This window comes from Cynocephalus volans, chromosome 16 (assembly GCF_027409185.1).
Source record: "Cynocephalus volans isolate mCynVol1 chromosome 16, mCynVol1.pri, whole genome shotgun sequence".
NCBI classification, from domain to species: Eukaryota; Metazoa; Chordata; class Mammalia; order Dermoptera; family Cynocephalidae; genus Cynocephalus; species Cynocephalus volans.
Genome location: NC_084475.1, coordinates 45361747 through 45382549, shown reverse-complemented (window position 1 = coordinate 45382549; position 20803 = coordinate 45361747). Strand labels below are relative to the sequence as shown.

At 41.8% G+C, this 20803-nt stretch overlaps 1 protein-coding gene across 1 annotated transcript; it reads right to left on the bottom strand.

Moving 5' to 3' along the window:
* Positions 1-374: 374 nt before the first annotated feature.
* On the bottom strand, positions 375-10916 carry KCNV2 (potassium voltage-gated channel modifier subfamily V member 2). The gene is made up of 2 exons (XM_063080281.1): positions 9540-10916; positions 375-656 (listed from the first exon to the last, which is right to left on the bottom strand). Exons 1-2 carry the CDS (start codon positions 10914-10916, stop codon positions 375-377), a joined length of 1659 nt encoding a protein of 552 aa, XP_062936351.1.
* Between the last annotated feature and the right edge of the window lie 9887 nt (positions 10917-20803).

The window sequence follows — 20803 nt, the reverse complement described above, 5'->3', positions numbered from 1 at the left end:
GGAAATCAAGATTTATTTTTCTTTAAAGTAAGAAAATTCTTCTCAAGTCAACTCAAGTCCAAAAGTATTTACTGAGCTAGATGCCATGAGAAGCTACAAGAGAAATCCAAGGTGTTGCTCCTCTCAAGCAGTTTTCAGTATCAATGTCTTTGGGAAGGTCAGACTCTCACAGGCAACACAGTTAAAGACCAATACGAGGCGTTATGAGTTTAGGCCAAAATGAGCATTTCTAGAGGTAGAAATTTGTGAACTGAGTGCCTTTTGTGCACGTCCACTTCACATGTCCTTTTGCTGCCAATCATGATAATTAAAAAAGAGGGAGCAATGAAGCCTTGAAGTTCACGGGTTCTATCAGCCGCATGTCCTATGAGATATTAATTCTGTTGCTCCGGGGTGGACTGTGAGATGCTTCCAGCCAAACACTCAGCCATCTTCTTTCTGGCTCTCTGCATAAAGTTCACCTTCCCCCTCTCCCTGCGGATGGCGGTATACTCATAAGCCTTGAGCTTGCTGTAGTAATCAGAGAACTTGTTGTAGAGGATGGAAATGGGCATCCCATTGAGAATGATCCCAAAAGCAATGCAAAGGAAGGCAAAAAGCCTGCCTAGGTGGGTCTCCGGGTACATGTCTCCATAGCCCACGGTGGAGATGCTCACCTGTACAGACCAGAAAAGCAGGATGACATTGTTAGCACCGTGAGGAAGGAGAAGAAAGGGAGAGAAGCAGGCAGGGAAGTGTCGTCTGTCTCCCTGCAGGTGCACGTGGTTAGTGTAAGGGCTCCCCACAGAGGTACCAGAAGTCTGCCCATGGGACTGGTGTCACAGGAAGAACGCAAGCTACGGAGCTGAAAGACTTTGATTTAAATCCTGACTATAACTCATAAGTGTTCTTATATGGGGGCTATAATACTTACTTTAAAGCGTGTTGTAAAGAGCATTTAAGACACCATATGTTAAGTTCCTAGTGTAGAATGTGCTCGGTGAATGATGGGGGCAGTTTTAAGACTGGGGGTCTAGAGTTGTGTCCATGATGATGTATGTACTGGAAAGGGCTCGGGCTTAGAACCAGTCAGAAGTGGGTTCCAGTCCTGGCTCTGACCCTTCCCAGCCGAGTGACCTTGGATAAAACAGTCAGACTCTCTAAGCCTTGGTTTCTTCATCTAAAACTGGAGGATACCACCTAACTCTCAGGATTCTGTGAAGACTAAGTAAAATAAATATAAAGTACTTAACACAGTACCAGATACACGAAAGGCATTAAACAAACTCCTCCACTGTTCTTCTCTTGCCTTGAAAATGGAGACAATTATAATCCTTTTCAGGGTTGCTGTGTAGTTCAAATGAGATATTTTATATGAAGGTGCTTTAATTGCAAATGTCTGGAGAAACACATTCTCATTATTTTGTGAAGGGACTTTTTAAAGAAATCATTGACCAAAAATATATTCACTGCTGCATGAAATCCTTCCCATCACGCTTGTCACACTGCTTTAAATCCCGCTAATTAGAGATTTGTTTAGGTTAACAAGCTTCTGTTTTAAAACACGGATACCCATGGGACTAGTTATCAGTTAGTACAGCCAGAGAAACCCTGGGAATATCCCTTGGAGACTGTTTTTAATGACTCATATATTCTCTTTGGTCCCCAGACTATTGGCTAAATTATTAGAAGTCTTTTAAGCAGGACTGTTGCTTACAGCTATAAAATCTTTGCATTGCACAACTCCAGGGGGCGCTTTGCTTCATAGATTTGCATAGTTGTTGCCACAATTTCCCAGCAGATGGCAATAAACTGTACAAAGTTACCCTGTTGACCCATTCTGAGGTGACCTTCACCTTAGAAATGTAAACGTTTTTGTTTTGATGATGTAAGGGTTAGTTTGAACGTAGAATAGTGTGGTTGACTGACTAGAATGAAATGGAGAACTGAGCCAGCTGGGAAAATCTGGGGGAGCTGATAAGCACCACAGCTCCATCCAGCACATGAAAAGGGAAAGGAAGCTCCGCCTCTTTGGCGTGGGTGACGCACCACCACCCATGGCTCCATCTCTGGTAAGAGACCTGCCAAGCATGTGCTGCCTTTTCCCACAGTGGAAAAGGGACCATGGGTCTGAATCTACTTCCCAGCTGTGGGAGCTGGGCGAGTCACCTAAATTCTCTCTGTCTCAGTTTCTACTTTTGACCTGTAGGGAGAATAATAGCATCTACCTCACAGAATTGTTACAGGAATTGGAGGGGCACCTGGCACAGGGCGTGAGCACACAGGCAAGCCCAGGGATCCCTTCCATTAAAGCTGAAGCCAGCTGAGGGCAGGCACAGGCCAACACTTACCAAGCACACTCTACACCACGGACTTTACATATGTTATGCTTATTAGGCCTTCAGGCTATGAAAACAGGCTCCTCCCTGACTCCCGCTGCATGCTGGGTGAGGGGGATTTGGTGGGGTACCCTCTGCCTCCAGTAGAAAGTCTCATTTTCCCACCTTCTGGACCAAACGGTGAGGAGAGACAGTGGGAAAGTGAGATCCGGGGCTCATCTCAAAGTCTGCCTGCACAGCTTGTGTTTTTTGTCACTGGCCACACCAAAAGTTAAAGAGCCTGAATCAGGTCTCTGACCAGGTGTGTGACCCGAACAACTTCCATATGTCACTAATGCCATCACTCACACCCCTGTATAAACGTTTAGTTCGGTCGGTTTTTCCTGGAGAAGGCCTAAAGGAAGTTTGGATATGGGAGTGAGTGGCAGGGAGGGGTAGTTTTAGAACACGAAACATCCATCAAAGTCCAACGCAGAGGCCTTGGAGGACACCAGCCACTCAAGGGTTCAGGATGTGGGTAGGGGGTACAGGGAGAGGACACAGAAGAATGATAATTAAGAGAAAGTGCTCATTTTAGATTTTTGATCAATCCCCACACTGGCTTTGCTTCACCCCTAATCCCAACTTCATTTTTTTCCCCCCTGAACTTTGAGTCAAAAGTCAAAAAGCAAAGAGAACTGGCTTAAAGAAGAGTAAGTATTTGATGTGCGTAACATGGTCCAAATAATTTTGGATCTTGGATCTCTATTTTTAGAGAAAAGACCTCTTCTGTAAGGAGGCTATGTGTGACTGGACCCCAAGAATCCATTCAAAATATACAGTTAATTTATGTCCTGTTCGTTTTTTGGATAGTTTGATTCTATAAGTGATCTATTTGTTGCTCCTTGGCTCCAGTAGGAACTCAGAATTTCTTAGCTTTAGGAAACTTTTCTCCATGTTCCACAGGTCAAATCATTTCTTCCTTGATGGGCATTAGAAACTGAAGGCTCCAGACTGACCCAGGTGACTTCACAGAGTGAGTTCTCACATTGGCAGGAGTTGGGTTTGGAAATGTGACCAAAATTTCTGCAATCCATCTTAATATCCTTAAACCCTGGTTGGCTCAGCCACTCTGTTCACTGGAAACTTACCATTCTGCTGAAAAGTTACATATTTTCCTTAGCTTTGGGTCCCAAAAGCCAGAATGTGACCTTCCCACTAAACAGCAAATCTCGGCCTGCCAAACATTTTATGAGGACAAGCATCAAATTTTTCTTTGAAACAGAGTGACTATACTTGAATTTCTCCTTCAACAAGGAACGTTTGTCTCCTTTGTAATGAACTAGACATACGTTAAGTCTTGGCACCCAGTTGTCAATGCATCTAGGAATTATAATCCCAAGGAATAAAATAGATTTTTCAAAGTAACTAATACATCTTCTAGTTTTCCCAAAGAATTGGAGGCAGTAAAGACTGACCTTTTTTGGCTAAAATTATTACACACCTCAGTACATGGTGTCCTCCAAGGGATTCAGCTTCACAGGCTATACTTGTCCATGCTACTGTTGGAACAAGTATTTTTGGAATTCCCCTTCTGTGTTATAATCTGCACCAGAGATTCAGAGGCAAGACCTTGCTACAAGTGGCCATAACCACCTTGATGGTTAACTCTAGGTGCCAATCTTAAACGCAAACGTCTTTTGATTATTTCGAAATGTTGAATCCAGCCTCAAGAAGGTAAAGATTTAGCACCATGACAAAGAAGCAAATGGACATGTCACAGGCTCTCAAGGTAATTCCTCAGTGGACTTCAATGTTTTAATTAGTGGAAGTACTATTAGAATGAGGTCATGGGTGACCACCTTGACGGGAACAACCCACATCTGTGTATTACAGTCCTGACATGTACGTACATGGTACAATAAGGGGGAGGTGTGCACAGGCTAAAGCAAAACCACAAATACAAGTCTGAGATCTATTAATCTATAGAAAGGTCCATAATATGGTGGCTTCCACATCCTCAGTTTACTTGTTACTTCTATCATGTTCCAGTCAAGTCATATTGGTCAAGAGGAGGAGTGTACTTTAAAGATATAAAAGGGGACCAACTCCAAAATCAGGAACCCACGAGATCAAAAGTCATAGCAGTGCCTAAGAGCCTTTGCCCCATTTATAGCTCCGGTGCTGTTTCTGAAGGGGCTAGAACTTTAACACTTTCTCCGTCAGATGTTTACCTGTTGTCTCTCAGTCCCAAGCCCAACACCCTTCTGTACTCTGTAATTCTGTGGCTGGGAGTCTGCAGACTACATTACCCAGATGCCCTTACCCTCTCTCTTCTGGTTGTGTTCTGCCAATGAGAGACACTGATGGGACACTGGAAGGTGGGATGAGGACATGAAAGACTCTATTCCTGCTTCTGGGTTCTGCCATCATCCATCCGGTAAGAGCAGATAATCTGGCTCAGACATTTTTCGGAACTCCTGACACCAACCTCATGGTGCCATCTTGGGAGTCCGTGCAATGGCTACTCAGTGACTCCTCCCCTGTATTCCTAGGCTCCAGTAGCCTGCCTTCTCCCATCTGTCTTCCCAATTCTGGGACCAATAGCTATTCCCTGCTATCTTCTGGATTATCTTAGTTTCCCCCTTTTGCTTCTAACACCAGTCTTCTAACACCTATGTCTCTGTATCAAATTCCCTCCATTTGAAATATCCACCTTGGTTTCTGTTTTCCTGACTGTAACCTGACCAACTCACCTTCCAAATGGGTCTCCTGAAAGCAATCATCAAACAATATAAATAAAATAAAATACATTTCGGTGATCTTGTAAGTGCCACCTATTTGCAAGGAAATGATAACATGCTTTAGGAAAACAAAGATGGGAGCAAAGTCTTTGGTTTTTATCTAGTGCCTCAGCTACAGATAGTTTTTCTTTCAGAAGAGTTTTTGTTAGTTTTTGAAGGAATGAGTTCATGCCATAGTTTCCATAGTTTCGTTTCTATAGCTTTAACTTGCTCTGGAAAGTTCAGATGGAAATGGTCTGTTGAAACTCCAGTTGCCCTTTCCACTTAAAAACATACCGCACAGGAGGCTGATGCTTACAGCTTCATCATAGAGCTACTTGTCCTGGATGGGCTGTGCTGTGCATTTCCCACTCCCAGCAACCTGGAGAGCCCCTGAATAGCTGGAGCTGCTCCAGGCGTGAGCCTCTTTGTCTGGAGACTCAGAAGCTCTCCTATGATAGAGCAGCTGGCCCTTCTGTCTGTTTCATAGTCACTCTCTGTTCCCCAGTTGAGAAGGAATCACTTCTGTTTTATTTTCTTTAAAAATGAATCTGGAAGCAAAGGTTATTGCTTCCACGTGATAAAGACTATCAACTAGTCACATATGGTAGCTTCTATCTATGGTGGACTTTCTACAGGCTAGCATTTCACATATGTTTTCTATTACATTAGTGTTCACAAATAACCTCCATTTGACAGATGAGGAAGATGGGGCTATCTTATATCCTAATGCATGAGCATTTGCAGACATAAGTGTCCATGAGGGATTTGTTTTGCAGCTGTAGGAGAATTCACAGTAATGAAAATTACTGTGTTCCTCTTAGAAGCCTGAATTGAATTACAGAGGAAGGTTGCAGGATCTTCGGCAGAGAGAGAGACAAGATTATTAAAAGCAAGTCAGATTTGAGGTTGTCTGAAAGTATTAAAAATACATAGAAGAGTGGATTAGAGAATCTATCTCTAAAGGGTGAATATTCCTCAAGGAATACAGCTCTAGAGTGGCAAAAGAAAAATATCAATCATATTTTTCTTTATCTCATCTTTAAATTTTTGATTTGTAACGGTATGTTTTATGTTGCGTATAATATGTTATTGCCGTAGAATGATTGCATTATTGAACCCAATTCTTTATATCTTTCTGTTTCCAGGCTCTTTGCTGTGTAACTTTGCAGTGCTTTCCTACAGTGGGTGGGCTAATCTGCCCTGCCCTTGACTTGCCATGTGACTTGTTTCGGTCAACGGGTTGAGCATATGACATGAACAGAACATATACCACGCTTGCACGACTGAGCGTGCACTCTCCCTCTTGCACTTTGCTACAGCCATGGGTGCAGGCCTGTTGGGATGAGTCTCTCCCTTCCTCCCAGCTGTTAGCCAGCTGAGCATCAGACATGTGAACGAGTGAATGAGAAGAATCTTCTACTTGAAACCAGACTAAATTGCTGACTTTTAAACTCATGAGCTAAATAAATGCTTGATGTTTTAAGCCACTGAATTTTGGGGTGGTTTGTGATGCATCACTCTTGCAACAATAAATAACTTCTAACTTATTTACACATTTATCGTGGGTATGTGCTTAAAATTTTTAAAATTATGAGATGTATGATCAATAAAATGCTTGGAGACCACTGTGTCAGGGTTCTTTTAGGATTCCACTTCTCTGATTCTTGTGTCTGTTTAGTCACGTGTAGTTAGATGAGTTTCTTCTAATCATTTACATTTTATCTCAGTGTCATGTTCTCCAAGAGGACTTCTCTGACTACCCCATCAAAGGTAGACTTCACCACCCAAATCACCCTCTATCCTATTATCCTACATAAGCCACAGCAATATCACAGAATTATTTATTATCTGTCTTTCTTCACTAGAATGTAAGCTCTGTAAGGGAAAGAACTTCATCTTTTTTTTTTTCCTTCTATCACTTGTATTCCTGTGTTTAGAATACTACTTGGCACGTTGGAGGTGCTCAACAACTTCTTGTTTAATGAATGAATAAGATGTATTTTCATGGGTTACATGAGAATTGATCCTAATATTTTGTATCTTTTTACTTTGCATCTATGCACAGGAAACAAGACAGTTTGTCCACATCTTTTTGACAGTGTTCTTTTCTCTTCACTGTTCTGAGAATCTGGACCCTTAGTACACAATGTGCAGTGTAAGGAGAAGTATAGAGAAGAACTGGATTAATAATACAGCAGTCCTGGGGAATAGAGCAGTCCTAGAATATTCAAGGAGAATTGCTCCTATTACTTATATAGATTAGTTTAGAAACAAATACAATTTATCAGTCTTTTATCTAATTCATAGTGATTTTTACTGGCAAAAATAATTCTCAGAGAATAAAATGGACAAAGGCCATTGGTAAAGAGGAAGGCTGAAATGTGCAAAATTTGGCCTGTGAAAATAGTGCCTGATAGAGACAATAGCTACAAAAGAAAATTCACCTTGGTAAAAGCAATAATTGATAGAATTTGTTATGGATAAAAACTGGTGATTTAATTTTTGTTGTAAAATTTATGGAAATCATTTTCCACAATGATTTAACTGAATAATCTCAGTTAACATAAAAGGGGATAATTTGAAAGTTTTTAACTTCATTGCACATTAAACAGATGAGAAAATTAAATGTATTCAATGAATATGCACTTCAGGAATTTTTTAAAAGTAAAAGTCTAATATTAGTAGCATAATTCCTATCAAAATCCTGTATTAATATACAAAAAGTTAAAAAGTTCCATGGTTTAATACTGCAGTACTGAAGCGTCCACTTGGTCCAGTGCCTGTATATACTAGCCTTTTAAGATAATACTTGGATGAATGGAAATTTGACTCTAAAACTTTGTATTCTATCATCAGCACGTGGATTTGCTCTTTTGCTTTCATGCTTTAGTCGCTTCCAAAGTAAATGTCATTTGCTGGGGACAAATCATCCTCCATGAGCTCCATTTGTACACACAGTTTATCTACTATGGGGATGACCTTTCATCACTTGGAATGCGATCAGAGGAGTGGCATTTGGCTAGCTCATTCCGAAGAGCCTAACGTCATCCTGTCACTGAGGAAAGCTCACAAATCCTGGTGTACGTACAAACTCTCTGCTTTCCAGGGAAGGAAGACTCATTGAACTGTAGAGCTCTGCAAGTCCAACCTACTCTTCCAGAGATGAGAAAACAAAGAACAGGAAGTAGGGTGAAGTTTCACAGTTATTTATTCAGGGTCATGGTTAATTACCAGCAGAGCTGGGACTAGAATCAGGTGCTCTAAATCTTCCATCATGCTACCTACACTGTTAGTAGCCCTTGATTGGTTCGTCTCCTAATTTTATACCAGACTGTGGGTTCTGACATACCCAACAGTTAATGTTGAAAATATCTCCTTTCTAACGTGGGAAAACTGGTTATATTTGCTTAATGTCTTTCAAGGCACTATAATCTACTTTAAAAAAGAAAAATAAGGAACTAATATACCTAATTATTTCCTATGTATATATGCCAATTTATTCATTAATCTGAGAAGACCCAATTAACATTTATTTCCAGGGATTAGTCTAGCATACCAGAAACCCAGGTATTTGGGTAAGTGGCATAAATTATTATAAAAAGACAAATACCAAAGAAAACAATGACAAAAATAACTAATACATCTACTGTACAAATTAGGCAAAGCATGCAAAAGAACTAAAGCTTTGAAGAGAGAGTGCTGGGGTGTGGAAAGGGCATAGATTTGGGAACTGGACAGGCTTGCGTTTCAACCCTGGCTCTGTCACGTCTAGCTGTGTGTCTCCGTGCAAACTCTCTGTACCTCAATTCCTCTAGCTGGAAAATAGGGCAATAATATCTGGTCTTGAAAGAACTTTAGTGAAGTTGGAGCAAGTTTCAGCTTTAGATGCTTCTTTCTGCACTCAGATTGAACTGGAACCAGAGGCCGTGGGATTCCAGTGAGGGTCGACATTATTCAGCCAAGTCTCACCTCCTTCCCTGCGTAAAGCTCCAGTTCCCTTCAAAAACTGAAACAACTCCCTACTTGTTCTCTTTCTTAGAAAATGGTGTTTGAATATGATACTTCAATGAGATAAGCTTTATAAACCATTTAGCATCTTAGGTGTTCCATCAGTGGTATATAACAACAATGATGCTGAAGCGTCCCACTCCCACATCCATGAACATCGAATCCTCCTTAAAATCGGCTTGTCAAGAGATTTAGAACCAAATCTAGAGATTCAGAACCAAATCTAGAGATTCCTAGGACCAAGTCCAATTCAGTTACTTCTGGACAATAACAGACTGTTTTCCCAAACCTTTAACATCCTATTTTGTTAGCTAAAGGCAGCGATGGCTGGTGTGTGTGTGGGGGGGGGGGGGGAGATTAGGGGACAAAGCCTAGGGGCTGATAACCAAGGGAAGGGAGGAGCCGCTTCTGCCGGGCTGGATGGGAAAGCCAGCGCCGTGGTACTCACCGTAGCCCACCACCAGGAGTGGGGGATGCTGGTGAAGTTGGTGCCGGGCACGTCGTGCTCCACGGAGTAGACGGCGGCAGAGAAGGAGAAGATGCCCATGGAGATGAAGAGCAGCAGGCAGCCCACCTGCTGGTAGCACTGGCGCAGCGTGAAGCCGAAGGCGCGCAGCCCGGTGGAGTGGCGCGCCAGCTTGAGGATACGGAAGATGCGCATGAGACGCATGATGCGCAGCACCTGGCCCACCTTGCCCACGCTGCCCACCGTCTTGCCGCGCTGCTGGTCCTCGCCCGTGAAGCACTCGAGCAGCATCTGCAGGTAGAGCGGCAGGATGGCCACCAGGTCCACCAGGTTGAGGGCGCTGCGCGCGAAGCGCCGCAGGTCGGGCGTGGAGACGAGGCGCAGCAGGTACTCGAGCGTGAAGAAGGCGATGCACAGCATCTCCACGTCCTCCAGCAGGGGCCGCAGGCCGCCGCCGCCCGCGCCCGGCCCCGCCCGCTGCTGCATCTCCTCCACGGTGTTGAGCGCCAGCGCCACGACGGAGATGAGCACGAAGAGGCTGGAGGCCACGCCGATGGCCTTGGCGGCCACCGACGAGAAGGGCTTCTCCATGAGGTTCCAGAGGCGCCGGCGCTGCGGCCCGTAGAAGCGCATGTCGCGGAAGAGCTCCTCGGCCTCCTCGGCCTGCGCCTGGGCGCGCAGCTCGCGCTGGATCTTGAGCTGCTCGCTCAGCTCGTCGCGCCGCTCCTCGAAGGCGATGCGGCAGCAGCGCGGCGTGTACTTGAGCCGCACGCCCCAGTAGCCCAGCTCCTCCAGGAAGCTGCGCGGGCACAGCTCGTCCTGCACCAGCAGCACCCCCGACGCGTAGAAGTTGTAGACCAGCTGGAAGACGGCCGGGTCGCGGTCGAAGAAGTACTCGTCCCTTTGCTCCTCGTAGTCGTCGCACAGGCCCAGCTGGCGGCTGCGGCTGCTGGAGGTGGCCAGGCGGCCCAGGCGCGTCTTGGGGTGGCAGGCCAGCTCGCAGTAGTCCAGCCGGTAGCTGTGGCCGCCCACGTTCACGTTCAGCGTGGACGACGGGGTCGGGCTGGCGCTGCGGACGGCCGGCGGAGGGGTGGTGGCCTCCTCTGGCTGCAGGTCCTCCTCGGCGAGCTCGTCCTGCCCCGGCTCCTCCTCCTCCACCCCGTTGTCCTCGTCGTCGATGTAGTAGTTATAGGTGCCCTCCGGCCACTGTGGGATGCTGGCCTGGGAGCCCGAACGGGCTCTCTCGGAGCAGAAGCTGATGCGGCGTTGGCTGTCCCCTGCGTGGGGCTCGTGCTCATCCTCCACGGTGTGCCAGGGCTTGTAGCTCCAAGACCGTCTCCTGTCGCCCTGTTTCAGCATGGCTGCAGGAGGTGGACCTCTTGCTTTTTCTCTCTTGGCTGTAGGAGGGTTCTCAGCCTGCTCACTGACAGTAGTAGGACAGATCATGGGCCCTGCAGTGGGCGCGCATGCCTAGGGTCCCAGGCATGGCCCTCAGAGCTGCGCCTCCCCAGCCGGCGGCGTCTGCACACGGTCAGCAGAGGGCTGTTGACTGCTCGAATCTTGCTGATAGAGAAGCAGCAAGTGTTTGGACGGATTTAGAGCCTCTTAGCCTGTTTCCTTCCCCACCCCCTCCACTCTGTGATGTAGAAGATTATGTGGTCTTAAATCTCTAGATAATCAGAAGAAGGCAGAGATTATTACTAATAAAAATGTCGGTCAACCTTGCCCTTAGGAAGTGCTCGGGTTGTGTGCTGAGATGAAATCAACTGAATTAGCTTTAATGCATGGATGTCTGTATCTTCACACTTAACGACTGAGATTGCAGCCTCTGCCCAGGTAAAGCCACCACTAACAGGGATGACAAAGAGCAGCAGAATGCTCAAAGCTGGCTTCATGACAAGTTAGCTTCCTTCTCAACATAACTCTTTGTTTAGATCACATAAGATCTTAAATGATCGCCTTCTCATCCATTCACATGATCATATTTTTTCCAAATGGATTCTTTGCAGCACTGGTCTAGAGTCCAGTCAAATCTGTCAGTTTCAGCTTCTCTCTCTCTCTCCTCCCTTTTCCTTAAAGGCTTAGGACAGTTTCAAGACAGAATCCCAAAGCTAGTTGGAAGATGTTTCTAGGGACTTGCAGTCCTACTCAGCTTCGTTAGGCCATATTTAAAGGTGGCCAGACTTCCTTCCAAGGAAAAAGTCTTCACCATCCTTCAGAACATCGCTTTTTTTAAAAAAAAACAACCCCCAAATCCTTTTCATGATTAAAGCCCTGTGCTAATGCTGGAGATGCAAACACAATGGAGACAGTGTAGCGTGTAAGGAGCTCATGGTTTTGCTGATGAAATAAATATGCAAGAACAAGTAAAAAGTACAGGAGGAGCAGAGAAGAGAAAAGGATTTGCTTTGATCAGGGAATTAGGCTTTTGATTTGATTTATTTTGAATAGGTAATATGTGTTCATGATAAAAAAAATTCAAAAAGTGCAACAGTAGAAAGTTTCTCTCTCTCCCAACCCTAACCTCCAGGCATCAAGGTGTGCCTCGGAGGTAGCAACCACTGTTAACTAGTTTTTGGCTTTCTTTCCAGAAATTTTCTAAATATATACAAGCAAAAACCCATCTCCAACTATTATCTGAATATCTTTTTGTTATTAATACAAATCATAGATTGCTATGTACTTTGCTTTTTCCAATTAACCATGTATTTTGTTTTATTTATTTATTTATTTTAAAAGATGACCAGTAAGGGGATCTTAACCCTTGACTTGGTGTTGTCAGCATCACGCTCTCCCAAGTGAGCTAACCAGCCATCCCTATGTAGGGATCCGAACCCGTGGCCTTGGTGTTATCAGAGCCACACTCTCCCAAGTGAGTCACAGGCCAGCCCTTAACCATGTATTTCAGAGGTGGTTTTATATCTAAAGATAAACATCTGCCTTATCTTGAAAATAGCCAGTTAGCAGTTTGATAGGATAGACATTCAGGTTGTTTTCTATTTTTGCTCTTTTAAATGATAGTGCAATGAAAAACCTTATACATAGTTTACACGTTCAAAATGTATGAAGGATAAATTGTTAAGGTGGAATTAGAAGGTCAAAGACTACACATTCGTAATTTGAATTGATAGTGCCAAATATCTCTCCATGAAAATTTTACCAATTTATAGCTTACCACCAATGAATGAGAATGTATTATCAGACTTTTTGAACTGTGCCAGTGTTATAGGTGAAAATATGTGGGTTAATTTTAATTTGTATTTATTTCTCTTATTCTGAATGCTATTGAGTATTTCTTTCATGTGATTAAGAGCTACTGTATTTCTTTTTCTGGGAACTGTCTGTGTACTTTGCCCATATTTTCCATTGAATGTTGGTATTTTTCTTATTGATTTGTAGGAGAGCATAATATATTATGAAAATAGACCCTTTACCTGTGATATGGATTGCAATATTTTCCCCCTAATTTTATCCTTTGGTGAATTTTTTTTCACGTAAAATTTTTATTTTATGATTTCTGGGTGTTATGTCATATTAGAAAGGTCTTCACCACTCTGTAATTCTTGAAAGTTTTCTTCTAATAGTTTTGTTTTTCACATTTAAGGATTTAAATTAATCTGTCAGTAATTAATTTTGTTGTTAAGTGTGAAGTAGGGACCCAAGTTTAAAAAGAAAAACTTGCAAAGCCAAGTTTTTATCCAGATGTCCTAACACACTAATTGAATAATCCCTCTTTTCCTCACTGATTTAGTGCTATCTCTATCATGATTTTAACTGTGCTTCAAAGTGTTGAGACAGGTAACAGTAGCTACAGGATCTGCACCTGCTAGTATAACCCTCGCTGATGCTGTTTAGCGTCCAATAGGCCTCAGACCTACAAGCTTATGATAAAGCTTCTTACCAGGCTTAGCCTTTAAGTTCCTAAATGTATTTCTAGTATTCCCTTATTGGCATACAATATTGATGTTGTTTCTCTGGCTGCACAGATAACCATTTTCCTAGTCCATCTTTTCTTTTATTGTGCTGAGAACTGTCTTAATAGTTTTTGAATGTTACATAAATTCACCTTTTCTCTTCAGAATCAACTATACTATTATAAAAAGTAAAAGTATCTCCACTTTCATATTTTTAATTTTCTCTCTCTTTATTGAAGTCATATACTACTACTTATCCAAACTTCCAACATTCTCAAGGCTTTTGTACTTGAAAACTATGGAGTTAGTAATGTTTGTAAGGCACTGCATAGCTAAACACAAACACCACGGCCATGCAGTAGATTGTGGAATATTGCCTTGCGAGACCACACGTAAGTGGCTATTACACACCAAATACATCTGCTGGTGTGGGCGTGTTGCTTGGATTTTGCCTGGTGCGTATGTGTGTAAGTGCAACGGTAGATGAGTATCCATATATGGAAACATTTTCTAATAAAGAGAACTATCCAATAATGGGATGTGTTGGTTCATAAAGTGGGAGGCGCCTTCTCTCTACCTGCAGTTAGGAATCTATAGAGCAGGCTGCAAGGGAAACCTGCACAGGGTGGAATGTAGAACTGGATGATCTTCAGGTCCCCTTCCGCCTTTTAATTATTGAGATTTGAAGACTTTGCTTGATGTTTTCTTTGTTTTGAAGTCCCTTCTGTCCTTCTCCTTAAATCCTTGGTCTTCAAAAGTCAGCTCAGATATCATCCTCCTCTTCCAGTGATCCTTCCCTGATATCTTTCTGTATTTCTCCAAGGTGGATTAGCTACCCTTTCTCAGTGTTCTCATTTAATATAGAGCATAGCACTAACTTACAATGTCAGACATTTATTTTAACTAAAAGCGATTAAAACTTCTTCCATATAGAAGTTACATATGTGCATTATTTTATTTTTTTTTAAAAGATGACTGGTAAGGGGATCTTAACCCTTGACTTGGTGTTGTCACCACCATGCTCACCCAGTGAGCAAACTGGCCATCCCTATGTGGGATCTGAACCCTTGGCCTTGGTGTTATCAGCACCGTACTCTCCCGAGTGAGCCACAGGCCAGCCCCACATATGTGCATTATTGAAAAACTTAAAAATAGAGAGTTGAGTATTAATAATTGGTGCAATAATAATAGTAACTAGAATGTTCAGATGTGTACTATGTTAATGCTCACACTAAAGCGTAGGTGCTAGTATTACTCCTGTTTTACAGATGAGAAAACTGAGACATGGAGAAGTTAAGTGTCTGTTTCACAGTAGCTTAGCTAGAATATCATTACTATTATTACTATTTGCTAATTGATAGGTGAAAATAGCATTACATTTTTGCTTTAACCAAATCTATATTAATGATTCATTTATGTTTCCCACTGGCTTCTAAAGTCCTCAAGGGTATGGACAATTGTGTCTCCGTGGCCCCAGCATCAAGCAGAGGGTCTGGTATGCAGCAGATTAAAAAAAAAAAATTATTGAAGGGATAGCCAAGATCTCTCTGCATTACTTCTTCCAAGTGCATGTGAATCTATAATTATCTCAAAATAAAAAATTAAATTTATTGCTCTGCATTTACATAGCTCTAAGCTCCAAGCCCCACTTCAAAGGAAACTAGCAAATTTTGAGGAACAGTGGTTAGGAGTCCCTCTTGCTATTTATTGGTGATCGAGATTTATAGGCAGAATCTTACAGTAGAAAGAGCACTGGAATGCAAACAGACTCGATTTTGCATTCTGGTTTCAAAACTTTGAGCAAATTACGTAGCCTCTTCTAGTCTCATCTGTAAAATGGGCTACTGGAGCATTTATTGCTAATATAAAACAAAAATACCCTCTACTTTATCTTCACTTGGCCTGCCTATGCCCAAACCCTGGCATATAACAGGTGCTCATCAAAAGATAGTCATCTTCCCCTCATCTAGCCACCTCAGAACACAATTCCTGATGGTACACCCACAACACACGAATATCTTCATTTTTAGCACCTGTAGAGTTTCTCAGAACAGAAATAATGGTCACATTCACAGCTCACCTTTAGAATTAATTTCTTTATGGGCCAACCCCATGGCTCACTCAGGAGAGTGCGGCGCTGCGAGCACCGAGGCCGCAGGTTCGGATCCTATATAGGGATGGCCAGTGTGCTCACTGGCTGAGCACGGTGCGGGCGATACCAAGCCAAGGGTTGTGATCCCCTTACTGGTCACAGAAACAAACAAAAAAAAAAAAAGGAAAAAAATTAATTCCTTTATGTTAAGCCAGCATTGACTATTAGAACTTTGCATGTTGATAGAAGTGTTTTTATAGCTTAAAACGTGACTAGTGTCACTGAAGAATAAAATTTTAAATTTTATCTAATTTTAATTAGTTTATATTTAAATTCAAATAGCCATATGTGACTAGTGGCTACCATATTGGTCAGGGCAGTGTTGAGGTATTATCTGTGCCTGGATTGGTCTCTTTTAAATATGCAGTGCCCCAGGGAAAACTGAACATTAGCCTTTTAGTCAAATGAGTTTGCCAGCAGAAACTGGCTTACCACTTCTAAGACTAAAAGGGAAGTGACAAGGAGAAAGTAACTTTGATTAGGTGGTGAATGGGGTGATGAGATGGGATTGAGAAGCCTGAGTAGGTAGAGGGCAGGCTTGGGAGTGGGGGATTTCAGAAGGAAATCAGGATGGCTTGAGGAGAGTTTAGTATTAAAAAGGGGAAACTAAGGCAAATGGTAGAAATAGCAAGGGGGCTGAAAACAAACACAGTTACAAATTTATCCAGAAAGGTGAGGGTAGGGATGGAGATGGAGGGGTCAGTAGTGGGGTGGGATGGGGGGCTGTGGGCTGAGGGGGTGTATGGAGCTATGGCATTTACTTAGGAAGCTGCATTTCCTTTAAGGCCTTTGAAGTCCCTGTCAGTAAATGACTAAGATTGTAAAGTGGGAAGTTGAAATAAACATCTGGATAATTAATACCCAAGCCAAAACAAAGAAATGACTAATAAAGGAAAAAAGAAAAAGCAACAACAACAACAATCTCCCCCACTTTCAATAAAGGAAAAAAAGAGTAGGTTGTTTTCTTTTTCTCCCAAAGCCTCTGTTAAGTCTGGTAAATTTCTTCCAGTAATCAAATTATTTGTTCACCTCCTCTTTAAATTTGCCTGTCTCACCACGGGTGAAATGTGGAATGAATGGAAGCAGCAAGTGATTGCAACGTATCTTTGTCAGTTGAAACTCTTGCTGCCCAAATTAAAGTTGTGAGTTTGGAAAAAGCAAGAATAAATGATGCGGAGAAGAGAGGCTGTGATTAAACACTCTTCTTGCCAACGTCTTGTAATCACGCTTAAAACTGGAGGCTGCACCCACTTTCCCAAAGCACATCCATCCACTTTAATTCCCTCTTTTAAAGATGAGGAACCTGAGACTCAGAGATGTGGGTTTCCAGCCTAATGTCTCTGGGTGAGTGGCTGGCAGAGCTGGACCCAGACTCTGGGACTCATCTACCTGCCACGCTGGGCATTTTCCTGTTGTCTGGATTGTGGTGGCCAACTGTGCAGCCCATAATCATGGCCCCTGACTTAGAAAACCTTGACTTTGATTTTTGATCTTCATTTTTTGTTCCTCCCAAACATACATGGACCATCTTTCAACCTGATTATCTTTGTTCTTTCTGCCCCAACTGATGCAACAGCTCTTGCCATCTGTTTTGCCATTTTGGAAGTGGAGGCAAGCCAATTCAACATCAAATGAGTACACCTACTGCAGACAGGGCACTGTGCCACCTTCAAGCTGGGAATGACCCAGGGGTCATCTAGTCCCACCACTGACTTTAGAGATAAGAAAATTGAGGTGTCAGGTAAGTCAGGTGACTAACTCAAGGTCCCACAGACAGGTAAGTTAGTAGCACCTAACTCACCCAATTCTAGAACCCTGTTCTAACTCCAGGCCTGTGCCCGGTCCCCCTAATGTGATATTGTTTCAGCCTCATGGCATATATTTTTCACTTTGAAGTTATGTGCATGTGAAACAAGCAAGTTGTAGATCTGGAGGGAATGTTTTTGAGTAGTTTAAATATCATATCCTGACATTTAAAAAAGACCTGAGATCAATTATCCAAACTAATTGCCTTCACTGATTTAATTCTGTGGAATATTTCTGTCTCACATTTTATATGTTGTAGATAGTCCCAAATCTATGCCACATACCCTCCCCAAACAGTATGTTCTGCTCAAACCAGAGCCTGGCTTATTTTCCATTGAGGACCAGCCCCAGCTGGCCTTTAAAGAGTTTAGTCTTGTATGATTTGATACCACTTTGCATCTGACTTTCTTTGGTTTTCCAGTGTTCTCTCCTGGTCTCTGTATCTCGGTGTCTGTTTCTGCTCCCTCTACTCTGGGTGATGAGGCTCTCTTGGACCCAGCCTCCAGAAGAGCATAAAGAGAGTGACTGAGCACTGCATTTGACACAGAGAGAAAACATTTGCAGAACATGCTTTCACCCAAAGTATTTTTTTTCCACCTCAAAATTTGCTTTCAAGAACTCTATCAAGGAGGGAACTATGCCAGAGAATACAGAACATCTGCTGAAACACTGGCATTACTGCTGACAAGGGGCTCCCTGGAGTTGGGGTGACAGGATGATGCTCCTGAGGAGATTTGCCAGTTTGAAAAGTGGCATCTGTGAAAGTCTAGTAAGAATATAAGGAATGTGCTTGAACAGATGGTACATGAAGAACATTGGAACAGAACCATTCTCTGAAAATCTTTTAAGGATTAATAAATATGGTGAAGGGAAAGGATTACAAATGATTACTGATGACTCGATCATATTATACAAATTTTCCATGTAGTTTTACTCCAAAAGCTATTGTGTTTGTACAGGTTGATAGTTATCAGTCATGGCCAAATTATATAGTACAGGTAAATACTTTTCATGCTGCTTTCTAAAATATCATATCTCTGCATTTCAAGGGCTATTCGTAAAGTCAGAACAGAAGTGTTAGACCTTAGGCAATAGATGTGTGTGTGGGAGTTACACTCATTGAAAAGCATAAATAACAGATTTAAACAAATATATTTGCGGTTATATATATGTGTGTGTGTTTTATGTTGATGCAGACTAAATTTTAAAGCAGTGTGGCTGATTTCAGAGAATTCCATGAGAAACGTCAGTATTCTGAAATAAAGATCAAACCGGAAATGGATAACAAGGCTTTGCCAAAAAGGGTTTAAGGAATAGATAAAAATTATTGTAATTGACATAGCAACTATTTGTATGTAACCCTGTGCTGGGTGCTGCTGAAGGGCTTGCGATTAATAAATAGCTTACTCTTTCAAGAAAGGTAATGATTTTTCTTGCCCCGATAGTTTCACTCAATTTTTTCTAAAATTAACTTGCAAAAGTCAATTTTAGCTCTTGCTTATGTAAAAACATCACAAACTATGTCTAAGTAAAGTCAATTTGAGAACGTTTTATTGCATGCATCTTTTAGGATTATGTTTGGCTGCATGTAACTGAGAGAATGCTAAATAGGGGTTTCTACACGTAGGTGTGATTTTTCTCCAATGACAAGATACCCAAAGATTGGCAGTCCAGGGCTGGTGGAGGATGCCATCAAGGATCCAACATCCTTCTATCTTTCTGCTTTGCCATCTTGAGTAGACAGCTTTTTCCCTTATGATTGCAAAATGACTTTTGTACCTCCAGGGATCAAGTCTATATTCCAGGATGTTAGAAGAAGGAAAGACTAAGAAAAAAGGACCAAAGGATATTTTAGAAGCAAGCTCTACCTAGCAACTTCTACTCACTCTTCATTGGCCAGATCTGAGTCACAAGTGACTACAGGAAGATAATTATTAACCTTTCCAGTATTTATAGTATGGTTTGGGCTCTAGATGTTTGGGACTGGGTGTTGATGTGCCAACTTAAGAGTATCTTTCACCTTGTGTAAATATAAACTTTGAATCTCTTGTATTATTGTGGTAGACATATACAGAGATAAATCCCACATTATTTGTAAACTTTAGAAAGGTGCATTATTTGGTCTTAAATACAGATTCTTCCTTTCATTCCTTTTTTTTGAACGAGTAGGTCCTGTTGTGATCTTTATATTCAATGTCCATGTTCTAATGTAAACATTTGTTCCAACCTGTTGCTCATTATCGTGATACCTGGAGTTATTCAGGGCAGCCTATCTTTTAAATTTCACTGCTTTAATAAAGATACCTGATTAATATTTTAAAAATCAACAATAGAGAAATGTGCAAAAAAGAAATAAAATTTTTTTTTTTTTTTTTTTTTTTTTGGAAATTTGGCAGTACCTAACAAAACTACACATGCACTTAGCCTTGTTTTTTTTTAATAGCTTAATTTTTTAATTTAATTTTATTTTATTTTATTTTTATTTTTATTTATTTTATTTTATTTTATTTTTTTAAATTTTATTTTGTCGATATACATTGTAGCTGATTAATGCTCCCCATCACCAAAACCTCCCTCCCTTCTCCCTCCCCCCCTCCCCCCCAACAATGTCCTTTCTGTTTGCTTGTTGTATCAACTTCAAATAATTGTGGTTGTTATATCTTCTTCCCTCCCCCCCCGATTTGTGTGTGTGTGTGTGTGTATGTGTGTGTGTGAATTTATATATTAATGTTTTTAAAAAAGGAATAAAACCCACCTCAAAGTTTACAATTCAAAATAACTATTGTTAACACCATGTTCAACATTCATCCAGAAATCTTTATATCTATCTATCCATACACATATATGTATACACACATACAATTTTAAATGTGTGCATAATTTCACATGTATATATTATACATTTACCATTTCACATCTAAGGGATGATGAAAAATGTAACCTTCTATAACCTTCTTTATTCACTCACTGATATGTAATTGTCATTTTTCCATCTGTATTCTAGATTTACATCACCTTTTTAATACGATGGTATTCTCTGGTTGAGTGTACTCTATTTGTTGTCTAACAAAATTTTTTTTTTTTTGTCATTTTTGTGACCGGCACTCAGCCAGTGAGTGCACCGGCCATTCCTATATAGGATCCGAACCCGCGGCGGGAGCGTCGTTGTGCTCCCAGCTCCGCACTCTCCCGAGTGCGCCACAGGCTCGGCCCTCTAACAAAATATTAATGTAAGAATATGAGCACCATGACAATGCCTAATATTTCTTCAAGGTTGATGCCTCTAGTTGTGTCATAATTGTGCTGTAAATCTCTCTAAGTAATATACTAGACTGTACCGAGGAGCATAGTCTGTAACTCCTCAGGCTGTAATC

Bases quoted from the DNA above. Each gene is read 5' to 3' on its own strand.
- KCNV2 (XM_063080281.1), bottom strand. From the start codon at position 10,916: ATGCTGAAACAGGGCGACAGGAGACGGTCTTGGAGCTACAAGCCCTGG. The intron at 657-9,539 runs GTGAGTACCACG...TGGTCTGTACAG, and splicing joins ACTCCTGGTGGTGGGCTACG to GTGAGCATCTCCACCGTGGG.